The 20,264-nt window shown below is 36.8% G+C and overlaps 1 protein-coding gene across 1 annotated transcript in view; it reads right to left on the reverse strand.

Moving 5' to 3' along the window:
* Positions 1–20,264, reverse strand: part of LOC145242648 (protocadherin beta-16-like) — a 418,274-nt gene that overhangs the window by 84,159 nt on the left and 313,851 nt on the right. Inside the window, exon 2 of the mRNA XM_080105771.1 lies at positions 17,601–20,102. Coding sequence (XP_079961897.1) covers positions 17,601–20,018 — 2,418 coding nt within the window. The 5' untranslated portion in view covers positions 20,019–20,102. The remainder of the gene's footprint in view (positions 1–17,600; positions 20,103–20,264) is intronic.

The following is a 20,264-nucleotide window of genomic DNA, read 5'->3' on the forward strand; positions in this document are numbered from 1 at the left end:
CTTAAGGTCATTCAATTCATCCTTAAGTTCATTAAAGTCATTCTAAATCATTTACTTTTTATTTATTTAAATCATTTCAGCCCATTTTTCAGTCATTTTAGTTTATCTTTAAGAATTTCATGTCAATCCTACATTCACGCATTCATTCATTACACGAGAGCATGCGACTAATGGCTATCGGCCTTGTTTTTCTATTACTTCAACCTGCTAGGAATAATATTAAAGGGGAGACATTTTCCCTTACGGACCTAAATAGAAGCATACTTCATCTATATATAGAAGACAAAATGGGCGCATGCGTTTGTGTATGCCCACGAAAGGCTTCTTGCGCCGGAGTTCTCACGTCGGTTAGATTCCAGGAGAAGTTTTCTTATACTCATAACATCGTAACATCTCAGATTCGCAAACGAACATGGTTTCTTTCATATTTTTTTTTTAATCGAGTTTTAAAAATTCCCACTCTTCAGTCATGTCGACTGTTTGTTTGTCTTTTGCATCTAAATAAAGCAAAACTATTTGAACGCAACCGCCAACGCCTGGCCTTCGCTCAGGTAGTATCTGTTCTGTAATTGCTCCTTACATACTGAGACAATTACTATTTGAATACTGCCAGAGTGCCCCCTATTTTGGGGGAACTGCTTTTCCCCCACATTAAAAACACCCTTCATGGGAGGTTTAAAAGCAACGCCATTTCTGCAAGTCATTTTTTTGATTGACTATGTTTAATTTGAATGTTTTGCACTTCCGGTCGCATCATGGCGTAGCGGTAAGATGTCAGATTTTCTTTCACTTTCTTTTCTGCCTTCGCGTCATTGGTTCGAGCCTGCCTGTCAACTACCATTTTTTTACACCTTCAAACACCCAGGCAACGCCGGGCACCCAGGCTAGTAAAAAATAAACGTTTTGCAACTTTTTCAATGGTCTTTGTGTTTAGTCTAGCTGATATCCAATTACGTGTTTGAAATCAACTTGACAACCACGCAACAATTCTTTTCTTTTCCAAATCTTATGGAGGAGGGGATTAATTTCAGAATCCTTTAATTCTTTTCTATTTCATGCTTATGGCTCGATGCATGCGCCATAACAAAGACTTTCTGTGATATTCTTTCTTTTCTGTATCTCTATTATCATATCAGGTTGTTGCATAAGTTCCTGCTGTTTCATAAAAATATTTTTGTTGTAAAACATGTTTTGATATTTGGTAAAATGTTATATATCATTAGAAAGCACGTATTCTGTTCATACACCTTTTTCTTGTTTTTCAGAACTGTCAAATGGATTGTCAAGTAGATTAAAAAATCACATTTTCGACAGCTTCTTTTTTTCGCCTTTAATCGAAATCAAAAAGCAAGTGAAGTGATCAAGGATATTTGTGCCGTATATGGAGAAAACACTATAGCTGAGAGAACTATTCGAGATTGGTTTACCAGATTCAAACACGATAATTTTGACCTCAATGATGCCCTCGTTCAGGAAGACTAATCAAGATAGATGAAGACAAACTCAGGATTCTTTTTAAGGAAGCTGGCCATCAGACATGTAGAGAATTGGGTGAAAAGATGAAGTGTGATTTTGCGATATTTTTCACACCACCTTCAGTCGATGGGATTCACACAAAAACTTGGAGCTTGGATCCCATACGAACTTACTTTTGCTGTTAAAATTCTTTGATTTTCTTAAAAAAAAAAAAAAAAACGGCGGGAACTTACGCAACAACCTAATATAAACGGAATTGCGCGCGCGTGTGTGTGTGAACTCGTTCTCTATGGATTTCAAAACGGCTGTGCCGAGTTTTAGAGAAATTTCACACAAATGTACTTTACGTATCAGGCAGTGTTCATAGATAGGTATTGTATTAGAATCTTTTCAGTAAATATTGATAATCGAAATAATTTCGTGAAAGAAGGAACAGACGATTTTGACGCCTAACGTCACAAGTGTACTTGAGAACAAGCAGAAAGGCCCGGCATATAAAATCATCAGTTAGTTCCTTGATATGACAGGGGCGCATTCATGATGAATGTTTCTAGTTAAAGCACAATTTAACCATGATACTTGACCTTTTTATTTAAACTTAAATTCAGGCCATTATCACTACACAAGAAGAAAGGCCAGTCCTATAAAATCAAGAGTAGGTTCATTGATATAATTGGGTCGCGTTCGAAATGAATATTTTTGTTTAGAGCCTAATTGAACTATGATGTTTGACTTTTGCGTTTTAAATAATTATATATATATATATATATATATATATATATATATATATATATATATATATAATGCTTATAAACTGTGTCAATCGCTTTATTGAAGATTAGTAAAATATCAATATTTTCCTAAATATACGTCAGAAAAATAAAAATTGTACGATTAAAGGGTAGCTTTAAGTTTTGTTATTTTCCAAAATTTTATTCAAATTCATGTTATATTCACGACGTTATGGCATTTTATTTATTATCAAAGAAAATTTACTGTCCACCGCTTTATTGCAGATCTCTTACAATGCAAAAAAAATCAGGCGAAAAAAGGTTATCGAAAAGCAAAGGATATTTGCTGGACTTGCAGAAGGATTGTCCATCAAAAATTTAGCTACATGGCTGGAATGAGATCCAAAAACCTTGGCTGCATTCTTGGACAACCCGAACACCAAACCCAGAAAATAAGGGGTCAGGAGAAACCTTTTAGATCGTGATATTCGGAAAATTCGTAGGGAAGTCAACTGAAACACAAACAGCACCAGTGCTTTCGTTTTTGCAAAAGCTGGAATCGCTCCAAGATCCAGGCATGCCCGATACAATGTGTTGAATGAGATTGCAAAGAACATCGAAACCTCTTCCAATGCCTCCATTGAGCAAACAACATAGGGATAAGCGAATAGCTTGGACACAGAATTACATGAAAATGGATTTCCAACATGCTTCTCTTGACGGTCTAGATAGATGGACCAAAGTTTGAAACCCGAACGGAACTCCGACCCGTGACAGAGTTCATCGCCAACAAGGAGATGGAGGCATCATGTTTTGGCCGGGAATCATTGGGGATAAGTTGGTTGGACCATTCATAGCGACAGAGGGTGTAAAGCTTATCAGCAATGCGTACACGGCCTTTTTGGATAATCATTTGTCGACATGACTAGATGACCTACCATTGTCACATCGCTTTCAGATAATTTTTATATATGACAATGCTTGGGGCGACTGCATCCTTCCTTGAATCTATGGAATTCGTTGGGGAAACTCTGACCACCGTGTTCTCTAGACCTTAACCCCATTGAATATCTCTGGTCAATATTAAAAAGAGGAGTTTATGAGAGAGGAGAGCAATTTACTTCAAAGGGTGCCTTTTGGAGGAACATAGCGGATGTTGCTAGAGCCATAACTCCTTTTAAGATCAAAGAATTGACTTCCCCGGGAGACAAAATGTTGTTTTAAGTTATTTTTAAAAAATGGTGGATATGTCGATAATAATTAATTTATATGAGGCCTATATCTAGGATATGTTTTTGTTTATTATTGCTGGACAGAAAAATATAATAAACAGTAAAGTTCGCAAGATAAGACATTGTATTTTTGCCCCAAAACAACATTTTAAAAGACCTGCAATAAAGCGATGGACAGTGGACATTCTTCAAAAAAGAATAAAATTTCATACCTTCGTGGATATCGCATGAATTTGAATAAAATATTTAGAAATAACTAACCTTCAAAGAGTCGTTTGATTATATAATTTTCATTTCGTTGTGACGTATATTTATTGAAATATTGATATTTTACTAATCTGCAATAAAACGATTGACACAGTATACATGTATATACATATATGTATAAATATATATATATGTATATTTATATATATATATGTATATATATGTATATACATATATGTATAAATATATATATGTATATTTATGTATATATATATACATATATGTATAAATATATATATGTATATTTATGTATATATATATATGTATATATATGTATATACATATATGTATAAATATATATATCACTGGTAGAATACTTAACATAATTAAATCCTTCTTAGATAAGAGAAAAATCCAGGTTGTCCTCGACGGTCGTACGTCTAAACAATATAATATAAATGCGGGAGTGCCCCAGGGATCTATCCTTGGTCCTCTGCTGTTCCTGATATTCATAAATGACCTCCCCGACAAAACTGCCTCTGAGATGGGTATATATGCTGATGACACCACACTCTATAGCAGGCACGACAGGAAAACAAATGAACATATATCTAAAGTAATGGCAGAAACACTAGAGGATGACCTCAAATCAGTAGTGGAATGGGGACAAAAATGGATGGTAACGTTCAATGCCACCAAGACAAAACTGGTTTCATTCAATAATTACAAGAAACCTTCTCTACCACCTATAGCAATGGCCAACAACTCTTTAGCTGAGAGTACGTCTTTCAAGCTCCTTGGCCTAACGTTCACAGGAAACATGAGCTGGAACAATTACATCGAGGGCATTGCCAGGGCCGCTGCGAGGAAGGTGGGCTCTCTCTACCGTGCTAGAAAACTTCTAACACCCGAAAGTATCATGTACCTCTATAAGGCCACTATTCGCCCATGTATGGAGTATTGCTGTCATATTTGGGCCGGTGCATCGGCTACTAGTCTCTCGCTCCTTGACAGGGTTCAAAAGAGAGTCGCAAATCTGATAGGCCCTAATCTGGCATCAAAACTTCAGCCTCTGTCCCATCGTCGAAACGTTGCATCCCTCTGCCTGTTCTACAAGTATTATAATGGTGAATGCTCTGAAGAACTGCAAGCACTTGTGCCCCCACGACGTGAACACCCTCGACAGACCCGACAAGCTACACAATCCCACCCCCACACTGTAGAGATCCCTAGATGTAAAAGATCCTTCTACTCCAGTAGTTTCTTCCCCAGAACTGCTAGACTTTGGAATTCCATTCCAGGTCACTGCTTCCCCAACTGTACTGACATGCATAAGTTCAAGTGCAACGTGAACCAACATCTCGCTGCCCTAATCCCTACATAGTACCCCAGTAGATGTTTCCCTTGATAGTAGCCCCCTACATTAAAGTGGCAATGTGCCTTGTTTGGGGTGAAAATGTAATAAAAAAAAAAAAAAAAAAAAAAAAAAAAAATATGTATATTTGTATATATATATGTATATATATGCATACATATGTATATACATATATGTATAAATATATACGTATATATGTGTATATATATGTATATACATATATGTATAAATATATACGTATATATATGTATATGATTGTTGAGCTGGATTAAATCCGACGATATGAAATAAAATGGAGGTGGAAGGACCTGGATACTCAACGTTTCGCCCGATTTATGCGGGCTTCTTCAAGATATATATATATATATATATATATATATATATATATATATATATATATTAATCTCTACGATATTTTAACTTTTAGACGTAATCCACTACACTAATTTACTCTAATTTATTTTTATTCTCTCATAAAATGTATATATATGTATATATGATATCTAATTTACATAAGGAAAACACGTTGCTCTCCCCCATCATTATATATAGCCCCAATCCTCCGACTCTCTCGTCAATGACCATCCCTCTTGAAGAAGCCCGCATAAATCGGGCGAAACGTTGAGTATCCAGGTCCTTCCACCTCCATTTTATTTCATACTAGCAGGGGTGCCCGGCGTTGCTCGGGTGTTTGGAGGTGTATGCTGTGCAAAAAAAGCAAAAAAACAAAAAAAAAATGGTTAATTTTTTAAAACTTTGACCCCTATTATGACCCCTTAAAATTTATTGTTTCGGGCTCAAATCACTTTATTAAGTTAGATCCATGTTCAAGGAACTTATATCTAAAATTTCAAGTGTCTAGACCCAAAATTGTCGGAGGAGTTTGGTAGAGTTCTTAAAGGTCAAATCGTTGAAATTTGACCCCTTAACAGCCAAATTTCTGGCTGACACCCGTCACATCGATTTTCCCAAATCTCAGTACCCGGTATTTCAAATTTCGAGTCTATAGACTAAAAATTGACAGAGTTATTGCGTAGGGAAATGTACACAGACAGACAGACAGACAGACAGACAGACACGTTCACTCTTATATATATAGATAGATATGTATATATATATATGCATATATATACATATACATATATGCATAAATATATACGTATATATATATGCACACACACACACACACACACACACACACACATATATATATATATATAGGGATCATGGCAGCATTAAAATATAACTAATGAAACCGACCTAGAAGTTTTCATAGATGATGAATTTATTTAGTTTGCCTTTCCTTGCACTCCTTTCCACTGATAAAAGAACGTCGATAAATATTTTGTTTCTATCGGTCCATTTTCCTACAAATCTCTATGAGACGAGGATTTCTGCGCAAAATATCAAATAGCCATCTCCGCCGAGATGAGTGACAGTTGAATGCAAGGATAGCACTTTACTTTCCGCCATTTTCCCCTCACGTTGGTCTCTTGATATTTGCAGGAAGCGATAAGTTATACAAGCGATTTCAATTTCGCACTTCAGAGAATAGAAGTAATTCTTGAAATTATCTTGGGTAGCTTTTGATTGAATGTGTGCAGGGTATGTTGGTGGACAAAAGTATGGCTTTCATTAGAAGAAATGTTTATTATTATTTTACTTAAATAGTATAATTTGACTTGCTTCACCAGTTTTATATATATCAACCGCTTTGTGGTGAGAAATGCTATTATTAGGGCCCGTTTTTAGTTTGTCTACCCCATTTTCTGTTTTTTTTCTTTTTTCTTTAAATTCCCAATTCCGTCCCCAATTAGGTGATAGATCACTTGATGCGAATCACCTTTCGGAATTTCCGTAAGTGCGAGGTTAATAAAGCGTTTGGGGCCCTCATCACTTTTTTCGACTGGTAAATCAGTCTATCTGCTATGGTTTATTAATGGAAGGGATTTTTTTATTAACACCATTTTTTTCATTGCATATTTCATGTTTATTTCATGAATAAAATGTTTATTTCCCTAACTCCACCCCTATTGCATATTGTCCAAAAATATGGGTGTTAAATACGTTAGCCATGGTACAATTTCTTATGCCGATTGAAAAAGGATGCATACGCAGAAGGATATAAAGTATAAATATGGTATTTTATTGAGTAAACAGTGAATGTAGGAACTAGCTAGATTAGCATAGTTTGCGTCAGTTCATGACGGGCCTGTGCCTATATATATATTTTTTTTTTTAATAAAAAATGATAAATAATAAAAAATGATTTTTTTTTTCAAGATAAATATTTACATTCAAAGCCGACTTGCGGTGAAGGATTATAAATATGATGTTTTTGTTTATATTTTTAATGTAGAAACTAAATTGTTTTTTTTTCTTTACTTGGGGGGGGGGGTTCATCACTTATCAAGGCCTGAAGGCCACTCTAGTATAAGGGTTAGTGAATGTAAGGTGGTAGTGAAGTACTCGTTAATGATATGAATTGGGTGGAATTCGATTATTTATGAGGACGACGATCGCATTTTTCCCATTTTCGACTTTGTGCCATATTTTTAATAAAAAAAAATTTGTATTTTGAAATTGAAAATAAATATTTGCCCCCGTTTGGTTATTTAATGCTAATGATTGATTGGTTCGTTTAATTTTTATATATATATATATATATATATATATATATATATATATATATATATATATATATATATATATATACATTGTTTTTTAATTTTAAGACATAACACTTTATAGATAATTATTATTGTCTGTTTGTTTGTTTGTTTAACGTCATACCAACCCTTTATACGTGTTGGATACTGTAAGGAATCTGTGAATGTTTGAATTAAAGAACAAGAATGATTTTCAGATCGTTAAGTTCACCACGTCGAAATACACATAACAAAAATCCGCCATGTTCCCTTTTCGACATTATCGCAAGCTTTCTTCAGCTGACACTAGATTGCAAAGTACACTGCACCGACGTTGAGCCGACAAAAAAGAATCGACCTCAACTGAAGAAATGCCGGCTTTTTGGATTGTCAAATCCGACCGCGTCTCAATTTGCATAAGACACGTTTTTGTCTCGTGTCGGTCAAATTTCGAGTTTAAGACTTTTTCTCTTTCTTTTCTTAAACGAATGACACCCGCGCTAATCAATTACATTACAATTTTCCTTACAAGAAAAAAGGAGTGGGGAAAGTTGTCTACATTTTGGCTATGCAAGGAGAGATTGATGTCATAGCTAGAAGTGAGTAACGTGAATTCCGTTTCCCGATTTGCTGACTACCTTTTCTCAAAATCAGACGTTTTCCCTTGTGGCTTATGTCTAAGTTGCTGGCGGCGCCCCTTCCTCTATATAATATTTTAATTGCAAAAATTCCCCTCGGGACCAAATTACCGCAGGTCTGCAGTAACAGATGCCACATACAAATTTAGTATGCCTAAACTATTACCCATCATCTTATGTAACTTTTGCACACCGTTATATACACATTCAGTCGTAATATTAAAATGCTAGATTCCATCCGTAGAGAACCACCATCACAATCACAAAATTATAAGAAGGAGTCCCTACGTTTCTCTCTATATATTTAGTCCTCCCACTGCTACCAGTTGTCACCGGGTACGATTCTACATTTTTCTACTACAGTGCGATTACACCATTCGTAATTGCAAGATTATATACAGACATAACACACTCCATCTGATTTCCGCATCAAAATTATCAACTTCTCCCCGACAATGTTCCGGCTTTTACGATTGGCTAAAATCAGATATTCTCATATTCTAGAATGAAAGGAATTCCTACATTAACGAACATTTCTAAAATTTGACAAACATGGCGTCGCCCTCCACAGGAGACACTAACGTTAAAACAACCAATATGTACCGATTATTAATCATTCAGAAACAGACATTTACATATTGTTAACCTCATATAACACCACAGACATTCACAGGTAAAAACATGCATAAATACGGTCAGATTTTCCTACATCGATAATATACACTTCAGTCGCTATCTACAGGACACACTAGCGAGCGCTAAAAACAAAAAAGTAAAAACTATTAATCGCTCATAAATAGACAGTTAACTACTGATAGCCTTATTTCATGGAACTAACGTGCACAAATAAAATAATTCATATACACACACAGTCTTCTCTGTATATGCTTGCAACTGTTAACAAACAATTAAAATTTCTTTATTTACACAAAAGAAACGAGATAGGTAAAGCCTTTAAACTGTCAAATAAAAATTCACGGCAGATTCTCATTTAATATTAGATTATCATGACCAAATAACCGGTAAAAATAATCGTCCGCGTTCATAAAACTTAAAAATTGATTCGGAAAGCCGAAAACACAATGAAACGAACTTTATTTTTATTATAACAACTAGAAGGTCAGCCCGGCTTTGCTCGGGCCCTATGCACTGTTCATAACTTACCCTACGTGTGAATATACTTTATGTAAGATTTCAAATGTTTAGACCAAAATTTGCCCGAGTAATTTCGTAGAAACAGCAGAGGTAATTTTTTTAAACTTTGACCTCAAATTTTGACCCTTTAACATTTATTATCGTGGCCTCAAATAAAAATGCAAAGTTTTACCCATGTCCAAGTTTCCTACATCTAAAATTTCAAGTCTTTAGACCCAAAATTGGTGGAGGAATTTGGTAGAATCTGCAAAGGTCAACTCTTTCAACTTTGACCTTTTGGCAGCCAAATTTTCGCTCCAAAACTGATTAAAATTCTTGCCACATGTCTGAATACCAGTTATGTATAAATTTTAAATGTTTAGACCAAACATTAGCTGAGTAGTTTGCTAGAGACCGCAAAGGTCAAATCTGCGCGAGCCTTTTCTAGTCTCACACAAAAACACGCGTTCACATTTCAAGCTATATTACTTGTCATATACATACGCGCACACGTCCACACACGTACATATATTCACGTTCGCGTACATACACTCACATTCACGTGTATATACACACTCGCTAACGTACACACATGTACTCACATACACGCACGCATGGACAACGTCACTTCCCCTTTCAAAGGAAATACACACATGCGCAAAAGACCACCGGAAACAAGTATAAAAGAAAGAGCAATAAGCAGCTTCTTCCTTTTAGGACCAGCTTTCGAGCTGGTCGGTCTACGGACCAACCGCGTACCTCACACCACTTGCTACTATGTGGGACAAAAAGCTAACAGACCGTATGTACACATTTACACTCTTTCTTTCTCTACATATACAACTTGTCCCTGAGAATACCTTCGCGTAGCTGACTGCTAACATTGCGTACAGTTCAACCCTCTATCCTTTTCTTTGTCTACACGATGGACTGCCATTTCTCGTTCTATTACATTACTCACTTCTCTTCCAACGCGCGAACAAATGGTAGTGACCCGAACTTGAGATGAACACACATTTCCTTTTCTTTCTACAACACCAGTCCCCCAACGAACGATGGTTACACCCGCGCGGACATGAACACATGTTATATCTAAAACATTCATTCTTTCAACAGTAAATAAACGACGTTTATCTTATCCATCAATTGAGTTTTTGTTTCCTTCAATTCCATTCGTTTCATTATTTTCTTGTGGCGAGTTAGGGTAACAAATCTTTTGAACTTTGACCCATTAGCAGCTCAAATTTTCGATTCAAACCGATTAAAAAGCTTGCCCTATATCTGAATGCCATTTATCTAAAATTTCAAATGTTTAGACAAGAAATTGGCTGAGTAATTTGGTAGAGATCGCAGAGGTAAAATTTTTTAAAACCATGACCCCAATTTTAACCACCTAACATTTATTTTTGGGGCTCAAAAGTTATTTGGTAAGGAAATGTACACAGACAGAAAGACAGAAATACAGACAGACAGACAGACTCACGCACTTTCACTTTCATAGATATATAGATTTGCTAAGAATTTTAAAAGCCTGGGCTGTCTATTCGACAGTTTAAAAGCTTTTAAGGAGTCACAAAGTAACTATTTACAAACAATTAAAATTGGGTTGTTTACGAAAAAAAAAATAAACGAAATAGGTAAAGCCTTTAAACTGTCGAATAACAATCCACGGTGTTAAAATTCATAGCAAATTCTCAGTTAATTAAAAGATTGAAAGTTTTGGAAGCTTTTAGTTCCTTGGCGTTTGGGCCAAGATCACATAATTATTGTTTATTACTTAGTTGTCGTGTCATGTGACTAATAGCATCCAATAATCAAAAGAGAGATGAGGATAATATTCTGCAATAATAATTAATAAATAACATTCATCTCAATAATGAATTCCAATTAAAAATAATACAATAGCGTCGTGTTATTTATTTCTTATATTTTCAGTGAATTTTATTCAAGTACGCACGAAAATTAAAAAAAAATTATAATTTTCTTTCATCTTAGTAAGAAAGATAACGAATTAGTAATTCGTTCTTACTAAAATAATAACAGGGAAAATACATCATCTCTGGTAATAATAAAAATAAGGTTCGTTTCATTTTGTTTTCAAGTTTCCAATTCGATGTTTAAGTTTGATGGACGCGGACGATTTTCTTCGCAGTGATTTGGCCTAGGTATTTCGATATCAACATTTACCAGTATCTTCCCTGTACACCCTCAAATAAAAACCTGCCGTGAAACAAATACATAGATACTTGTGCTTTTCTGCCCCCGTGCTTTTTTTTTTTTTTTTTTTTTTTTACATGGAGGTCACCACCTATCAAGGCCCGAAGGCCACTCAGGGATAAGGGTTATTGCGTGTACAGTAATCAATGAGATAGTATTGTAGTAATCATTAGTATTGGGGGTTTTGATAGAGTGTCTTACTTTAGGGGGCGGTTTGTCAGGAGTTTGTTTATGTTGGACTTGAAGACGTCCAAGTTGTAGTCAGGTGGGAAACAGGCAAACGGAAGAGAGTTCCACAGTCGTACACTTCTGAGAAAGAAGCTCTGCTCATGGAATCTACGTTCGGATTTAGGCACAGATAAAGAGTGGGGAAAATTATTGACAGTAGTTTCAGCCAGACGGCTGTTTCACGTGAAAGATTGGCGAGGGGGGACGAGAGATTGGAGCTCAAACGAGCATTTGCCATGAAAATAACGATAAAACAAAGACAGGCTTGCAACGTCTCTTCTATGGGAGAGAGGCTGCAGGGAAGAGAAAAGGGCATCCCCCACTAAGCTACGAAGTCTATTTTGTACTCTGTCAAGGCAGGATAGGCTGTTTTTAGCAGCTCCTGCCCAGATATGGCAGCGGTATTCCATCCTTGAACGTACTTGGCTTTTAATAATAACGTTATTATTTTGAAAGCCATTTTTAACATGGAGAGGGGAGGCTGTTTGGTAACTATTCTATGTTTCCACTTAAGAATTTAATATTGGGAAGCTTGAATTTAACATGAATAAAGTATTTAAAAATAGCGAAGTGGCAAAGACGCACAATCAACCAAAACATGCCCACCGTTGCTTATTTTTGCTTTTTGCTTTTGCCATTTACTAGAAAGGTTGACGGTTACATTTCTTTACACGCCCACATGTTTTTTTTTGGAGGGGGGGTGTAGAGGGTAATTAAAACATTACTTCTACCTTCACATTTTTCGTTACAATGACCACATTTTTTATAGGTTTTCCTCTATACTGATTACGAAAATCTTATTCTAATTGTACACAGACAAGTGCTTCTAGAGATATAAACACATGTATGCTGCACCGTAATTCAATGCCTGCCAGATTTGTACTCTCACGCAATACAAAGTCCATTTCTCTCTGATCGACACTGTCACTAACCATATCAATTGCGGGTGGGTTTGCTGGCTAAGATTTCCACGGTTAAATTTAGGGGATTTATTTATGTACCACCCCCAACTAAAAAGGGTGTGCTCTGCTCTGATATACGTTCTTTACATGGGGATGTTGAGGGTGTCTATTCCGAAAGCCGTTCTTAACATGGGGCGTTTCTATCAATCTAAACAGTTCATATACAGTGAGAATCCCTAAATTCTAAAAAAAATCTGTTTATACTTTCTATTTTTATTCTAATGGATCATTTTCCCTAATTTTATTATTGCATACGGATTTATGCATTCCCTTATTTGCTTTTTTCAGATTCAAACAGTACCTGCAGGTTATCAACAACCGTAGTTTACTTTTTGCGAGGGGTGGGGAGAGACTTCCACCGGGCAACGCCAGTTAACGGGTCCTGCTAGTGATACATAAAACAAAGAATGCTTCACTGGGTGTCCCAAAAACTCGTCCACGGAAAACTCATCCATTTTTGCTAGATAGGAAAATTGGTCCATTATTGAATAAATATCGATTGAGTACACATTTTATGACCGTTCTTGAGGGAAATATTGTTTTTAAAAAAGAATACACACCCCATAATATTAAAAAAAAATTTTTTTACTTGTTTACTATTTAAAAAAAAAAACATTGATTTTTCTTAGTGTTCGCTTTTTACCTAGCTTTGTAAGTTTTTAGTGGTTCAACTTATTTTAAAGCGTTTATTTAGTTAAAAAAAAGAACAAGTAGTGTCGAGTGTTACTTTAAAACAAAAAAAAAATGTCCGACATGAGAGGATCACATCTTGAGAGTCTCGATAATCGCTCAAAAATAGAAAATTAAATTATATATTAACCTATATTTCACTACCACTGTTTTGTTGGAGAGATTAACCATACAAAAAAGTGCTATACCTAACCTCTTGACTAATCAACATTTCTGTCCTCTGCCCCAATTTAGGAAAATTTTAGTTGACAACGCATTTATACTGAAACAGACCAATAATAAACGAAAACTTAGAATACTAGAAGCATTACCAATAAAAACTATTTTATTTTACATGGGGGTCACCACTTATCAAGGCCCAAAGGCCACTCAGGGATAAGGGTTATTGCGTGTACAGTAATCAATGAGATAGTATTGTAGTAATCATTAGTATTGGGGGTTTTGATAGAGTGTCTCACTTAAGGGAGACGGTTTGTCAGGAGTTTGTTTATGTTGGACTTGAAGACATCCAAGTTGCAGTCAGGTGGGAAACAGGCAAGCGGCAGAGAGTTCCACTGGCGTGCAGTTCTAAGAAAGAAGCTCTGCTCATAGAATCTACGTTCGGATTTAGGCATAGATAAAGAGTGGGGAAAATTATTGACAGTAGTTTCAGCCAGACGGGTGTTTCTCGTGAAAGATTGGCGAGGGGGGGGGCGAGGGATTGGATCTCAGACGAGCACCTGCCATAGAAATAACGATAAAACAAAGACAGGCTTGCAACGTCTCTTCTGTGGGAGAGAGGTTGCAGGGAAGAGAAAAGAGCATCCCCCACTAAACTACGAAGTCTATTTTGTACTCTGTCAAGGCAGGATAGGCTGTTTTTAGCATCTCCTGCCCAGATGTGGCAGCAGTACTCCATCCATGGGCGTACTTGGCTTTTATAAAGATAGAGAATTGCATCAGTAGTGGAAAGCAGGCAAACAGAAGACAGTTCCACAGGCGTGTCGTTCTAAGAAAGAAACTTTGTTCATGAAATCTACGTTTGGGTTTAGGCACAGATAACGAGGTGGGAAATTATTAATAGTGACGGTTACGTGTTAACATCCTGAAAAACTTTTTGGGAAGAAAAACAAAACATCAATTATTTCACAATTTAAGAGGGGGTTCAGTTTCAGATATTAATTCAACGTAAAATGAGTTCCATTTCTGAGACATTGTAGCATTTGAGAGGAGTTAACCAAAAATTATAAGGTTTCTTTAGGAGATAAATTTTGTGCGTTTTTTTTTGGGGGGGGGGGGGGAGAGTACGGCTTTGCTAGTCGGACTTAGGGTTAGTGCTAAAAAATTAATGGAAATCCCTACAAAGTTAGAATATTCTGGAAATGATGATCATTTTACGTTAAATTTATATACGAAATTTAACTCTTTGTCTAAATTTCAAAATTATTGTTGCTTTTCCTTTCCGCCAACTTTTTTTCATGTAATCACCTAAAAAAAAGAAAACCTTATTTTTAGTTGAGGAAGGTGATGTAATGGAATAACCTAACATCCCTTCATAGATGAAATGAACTATGGATATATTCACCCTCTCACGTGACTGTGGCAGAAGGAGAAAAAAACAGGAAGAGAATAAGAAAAGATATCGAGTCACTTTTATATCAGATGCATTCCCTTGTAAATAAACCCCTTTCTCTTTCACCCGTAACCCAGTGTTTCTTGCTGTATTCTTATTTAAAGTAAGAATATAACAGGATGTTAATCTACAAATTTGATATTATTAAGTAATAGTGGTATTTCTATTATCTGCATCTGTTTCTTTTTATATTAAAACAAATCAATCTACTGCATATCTGTCATATTAACAGTAGCAATAACCAACCAAATCTTTATAATTTGTAGAGAGAACGAACAAAATAGTTAACAATACATCTCTGTCCTGTTCTTCTCAGGTTAAGAATGTTTTCCTCAATAGTAGCCATGTTATTTAGAAACTCATTTTTAACATGTTAACTATTCTGTTCCTGCACCTTATTTTGCACACCAATCGTCAACTATTTTGCAGTGGTTTTTGAAAACATTCAAATAGCATTTTGTCATCTAACAAAAACGCATATCGAATTTGTTTTAAAAAGGAAATAAGTTGGGGTTGTATTACAATACACAAAGATACAAAATAAAATCATAACAAAAAAAACAAATATGTAACAAAAAATGTTATCAAAGCCAAGATAAGTTACTTTTCTACCTAACTGGATAACTTTTTAGTGTTTCGATTTAAAGTAAAATGTTCATTCGGTTCGAAAAACGAGTATTCTTGAACGCTGCCAGAGAACAAGAAAATATGGCCGCGATGCATTTGAAGACTCAATAATCACTTCAAAATAAGAAATAGAACAAAATAGCGATAGAAACTCACTCAATAAATGTTACCGTGACATTTATTGGGTGGGTTTCTACCAACATTTTATTTTATTTCTTATTTTTAAGTCATTATCGATGCGACCATCTATCCTTGTTCTCCAGCAGCGTTCAACATTACTCGTTTTTTGGAACCGAATAAACATTTTACATTGAATAAAAACACTAAAAACTTATTCAGTTAGGTAGAAAAATAACTTATCTTGCCTTTGGTAACATTTATTTTTTTATATATTTGTTTTTATGACAACTTTTTTGGAATCTCTGTGTATTGTAATACAATAAGTTTTTAGTTGTTTCACTATTTTCATTCAATTACAACGAAAACATTTTAGAAAAAATTATTTAGAAAGATCTAATCATATCATATACGCCTCCTCACTAAATGTATTTTAATATTTGCTCAAATATAGGCAGACATAACGCGGAGATTTTCAGTAATTCAAAAATTAAAAAAAAAAAACGATATCAAATTAAATATTTAGAAATTTAAAAAGAATCAAAATCGGAATCGGGAATTTCGACCAGAATCGTTAATTGTATCGGAATCTCGAAACGTTTTGGAATCGTCCCACCACTACATGTATATACTTTTAAAAATATATGGCTATTAAGCTACACAGAAACCATTACGTTTCATCTCCACAAGGAATCAGGCCTGACGATTTTCTACAAGGATGAATCACAGAAGATTATATGTAGCTTAATTGCCATATATTTTCATAAATTACTACTTAGCTCTATTCATTTATCGAGCACTGTTAAAGTAAATACTGAAAATTGATACGTAAAATATATCTCCTAATAACAATTTATGTGGAAACATCAGATAATTATATATATATTTATATTATATCTATTTTCAGGAAGACCCGTTTTGATGATCATAATTAAAAGTGGGAAATGAAAAAAAAAAATGAATTGGGGAGGCCAGCTGACCAGTTTCGCCCTCACTTTTCGTAAGCTGCACCGAGGGAAAATGGAAGACGATACGTTTAAAAAATAGCGATACAGTGTATTAAAAAAACGGGATACACTATATGTCTAAAATAACGATATGTATAATATCATCTGGAGACTGATCACATTCAAACCTAAGAGGCATATATATATATATATATATATATAATTTTCAGAATCTGAGAGATTATATATAATTATTTCCACAGCCCAAATAACGCGACATCCCACAAGAGCCACACCAGCCAACGAACCGAAAGTCTAAGACTCGAGTTTCACCCTCATGTTGGCTCATCAGTCAAACATATCTGCACCCAGGATTTGAAACTCTAGCATACTGCGTGCGAGGCAAGCACTCTACCAACTGAGCAAACACTCCGCCCACAAGAAATTCTATTAACCAACACAGATTAAGCAAACCGCAACGAAATCAAGCTGTGAAATAGACCTACTTCATCTCGACAAGGGGCGTGGTCATCCAACCAACTGACCCCCAAGCCGATGTCTCACAAGTAGGGATTTTGAACTCAAAGGACGACGCCCTCCATCAAAGCTAACCTAACGAGCCATTTTTGTTATAGCCTTTTCAGAATGTGAGAGATTATATATAATTATTTCACAGCCCAAAGATATAAGATAGTATTTAAATTGGGTTTATATAAGTATATACGTTAACATATAGACGAGTGAAAAGTGGTCACCTACCTGATATATGCCTTCAGGCGACGTCTGCATCATACTTCCCGAAGCAGAACTGTTAAGTTTATTATCCAACTCATCTCCCGGGTAGATTCCCCGTCTTGACCTTGGCTGGAGGGTGTCCCGGCCGACGCCAGGGCTTGCAGTTATTGGTGGTGGGGGGAGGTCTGGCCAGTAGGTGACCAAAGGCGGTGAGCACATGTAATGGGTCGGTTCGTTAGAGCATTTGCACAGTGTATTCTCACGATTCCTGAGAGGGATCTGTCTTTTGCTGCGGTGCCGGATGAAACAAATGGAGATGGTGGCCGTAATTGGCACGGACAGAGTGACCGCCACAAGCACTATCCCAATCAAGAGGTACATGTTGATGGTCTCTTTTGACTGCTCGTGGACAGGGCCGATCGTCTCTGAACTTGTGTTGCACACAGTCAGGACTAAAGAGATGTTTGTCGTGGCCGACAGGATTGGGTCACCGCTGTCTTTGACAATGAACTGTAGATAGTACGAACCAGCGTCTTGCTGCTTCATTTCGCGCGAAAACGACAGGACGCCCGTGTAGTGACTTAACAGAAACAACTGTTTATCATTTCCGGCTATGATCTCGTATTTAAGAAACGCATTCTGTCGGCTATCTTCGTCACGGGATTTCAGCATGGTAATGTTCATTGAGCCATGCGGATAGTACACAACATCCATTGTGTAGGGGTTCACGTTGGGGAACGTGAAATAAGGGGCGTTGTCATTTTCGTCCCGCACTTCAACGATAACGTTCACGGTTCTATTCAGTGAGGGCACACCGTTGTCCTTCACCAAAACCTGGAACTCGTAGACGTTTTGGAACTCGTGGTCCAATGATATAATCGTTGAAATGCGCCCGTCGTTGCTTATCTGGAACGGTAAGAAATCCTTTTTATCGCTTAACAAAAAGTAAGTCAGTTTTCCGCCAGCTCCTAGATCAGGGTCACTCGCGTTGATGACCCCGACAGGAGACTTGGAATTCAAATTTTCATCGATCCAGAATTTGAACGTCTCTTTTGAGAATTGCGGCTGTACGTCGTTAACGTCCGTCACTTTGATAGATACTCTGCTCTCGCTGTGTAGAGCTGGAGTACCTTTGTCTTGGCAATGAATAGTGAAATCATGGTGGTCCTCTGTCTCTCGGTCAAGTGGTTTCTTAACAGTTACTTTCCACTCCATTTTACCGAGACTCTGTAACTGGAATTTATCATGGTGCAGTTCACAGATGACTTCTCCATTTGGCCCGAAATCAGGGTCAGTGACCACTACATACGCGATAAAGCTGCCGACCGCAACATCTTCTGAGATGGAAGCTGTGTTGTCCATTGAGGCGTACACAAAACTTACGATGATTGATGGCACGTTGTTCTGTTCGCTTATCACATTCACAAGGAGCTGCGCTATCGAATTTGCCGGGGGGATGGCGCCATCGGAGGCCTTTATGTAAAGCTCGTAAGTTTGTTTCAGTTGGGATATGAACGGCTTTTGCAAGAAGACTTTCCCGGTTGATTCATCGATTCGAAAACGATTCCGGGTTCGATCGGACGTCTTGGAGCTGAAATGGTAAGACATTCTTCCGTTTGGTCCCGCGTCCAAGTCCCTGGCCGATAAGACAGCCACAGGGATCGAGACATCATGTTCGTAGCTGATGGAAACGTTGTAAACGTTTTGCGTAAAGATGGGGGTGTTGTCGTTGACATCTGTCACCGTGATGTGCACATCTAGTGCACTCTGCTTTGGCGGAGAACCACCATCTTTCGCGATCACCTGGATATCGTAAGAATCTTTCATTTCTCGATCGAGAGAATCTTCCAGTACGATGCTAAGCTCAGACATTCCATGCATGGTTTTGGAGACGGATAAAGTGAACGGTTCATCTTTGTTCTTTTTTAGTTGGTACGTGATCTGGGAGTTAAGTTTTCCGACATCCCGATCGATTGCGTTCGGTATCGATACTCTCGTTCCTTTACCATCGTTCTCCTCAAACCCAATATTCGTCTGTTTGACAGGGAATTCTGGCTGATGATCGTTGACATCCTTAATTTCCACTTTTACCTTGACGATCTTCATGAAGATATTCGCTTGTCGGACAGCTATCTTGATGGTCTTAAAGCACTCCTTGTTGTAGCTGCACAGGTGTTCGGCGTCTAGCATCCGCTCAGTGTAAAGCTTCCCGGTCTTTTTAGAGACGCTGAATAGCTTGGGGCTATCACTCGCCACTTCCACGAACGTAATGAGTCGGCGGTTTTCCAGCGACATGCTGTCAAGCAGGTGCATGTCAGCTGGAATGTCGCCAATGTAAGTGCCGGGACTTCGGTCCTCTTCCACGGAATAGGTGAGGTCCACGCCCATACTTATTTGCAGCAGGACAGTAGACAGTATGTAGCACACTGGTAGCAGCAGCATGGTCAAGTAAGTCACCTGTTTGAGGCATGTGCTAAGTCCATTTTATAGCACCGTCGTCTGTAACTTTTTTCATCACGGCACTACCTGCAAATATATAGAAGAAATACAAATAATGAATGATAAATATCTCTATTATTATTATTATATAAAAAGAAACTGTTTGTGTGTGTGTGTGTGAGAGAGATAGAGAGAGAGAGAAAGAGAGAGAGAGAGTGTTTCCCTATGGACTCCTAAGCGTATATATAT

Source organism: Euprymna scolopes, chromosome 21 (genome assembly GCF_053919585.1).
Source record: "Euprymna scolopes isolate OS-2025 chromosome 21, ASM5391958v1, whole genome shotgun sequence".
Classification (NCBI taxonomy): Eukaryota; Metazoa; Mollusca; class Cephalopoda; order Sepiida; family Sepiolidae; genus Euprymna; species Euprymna scolopes.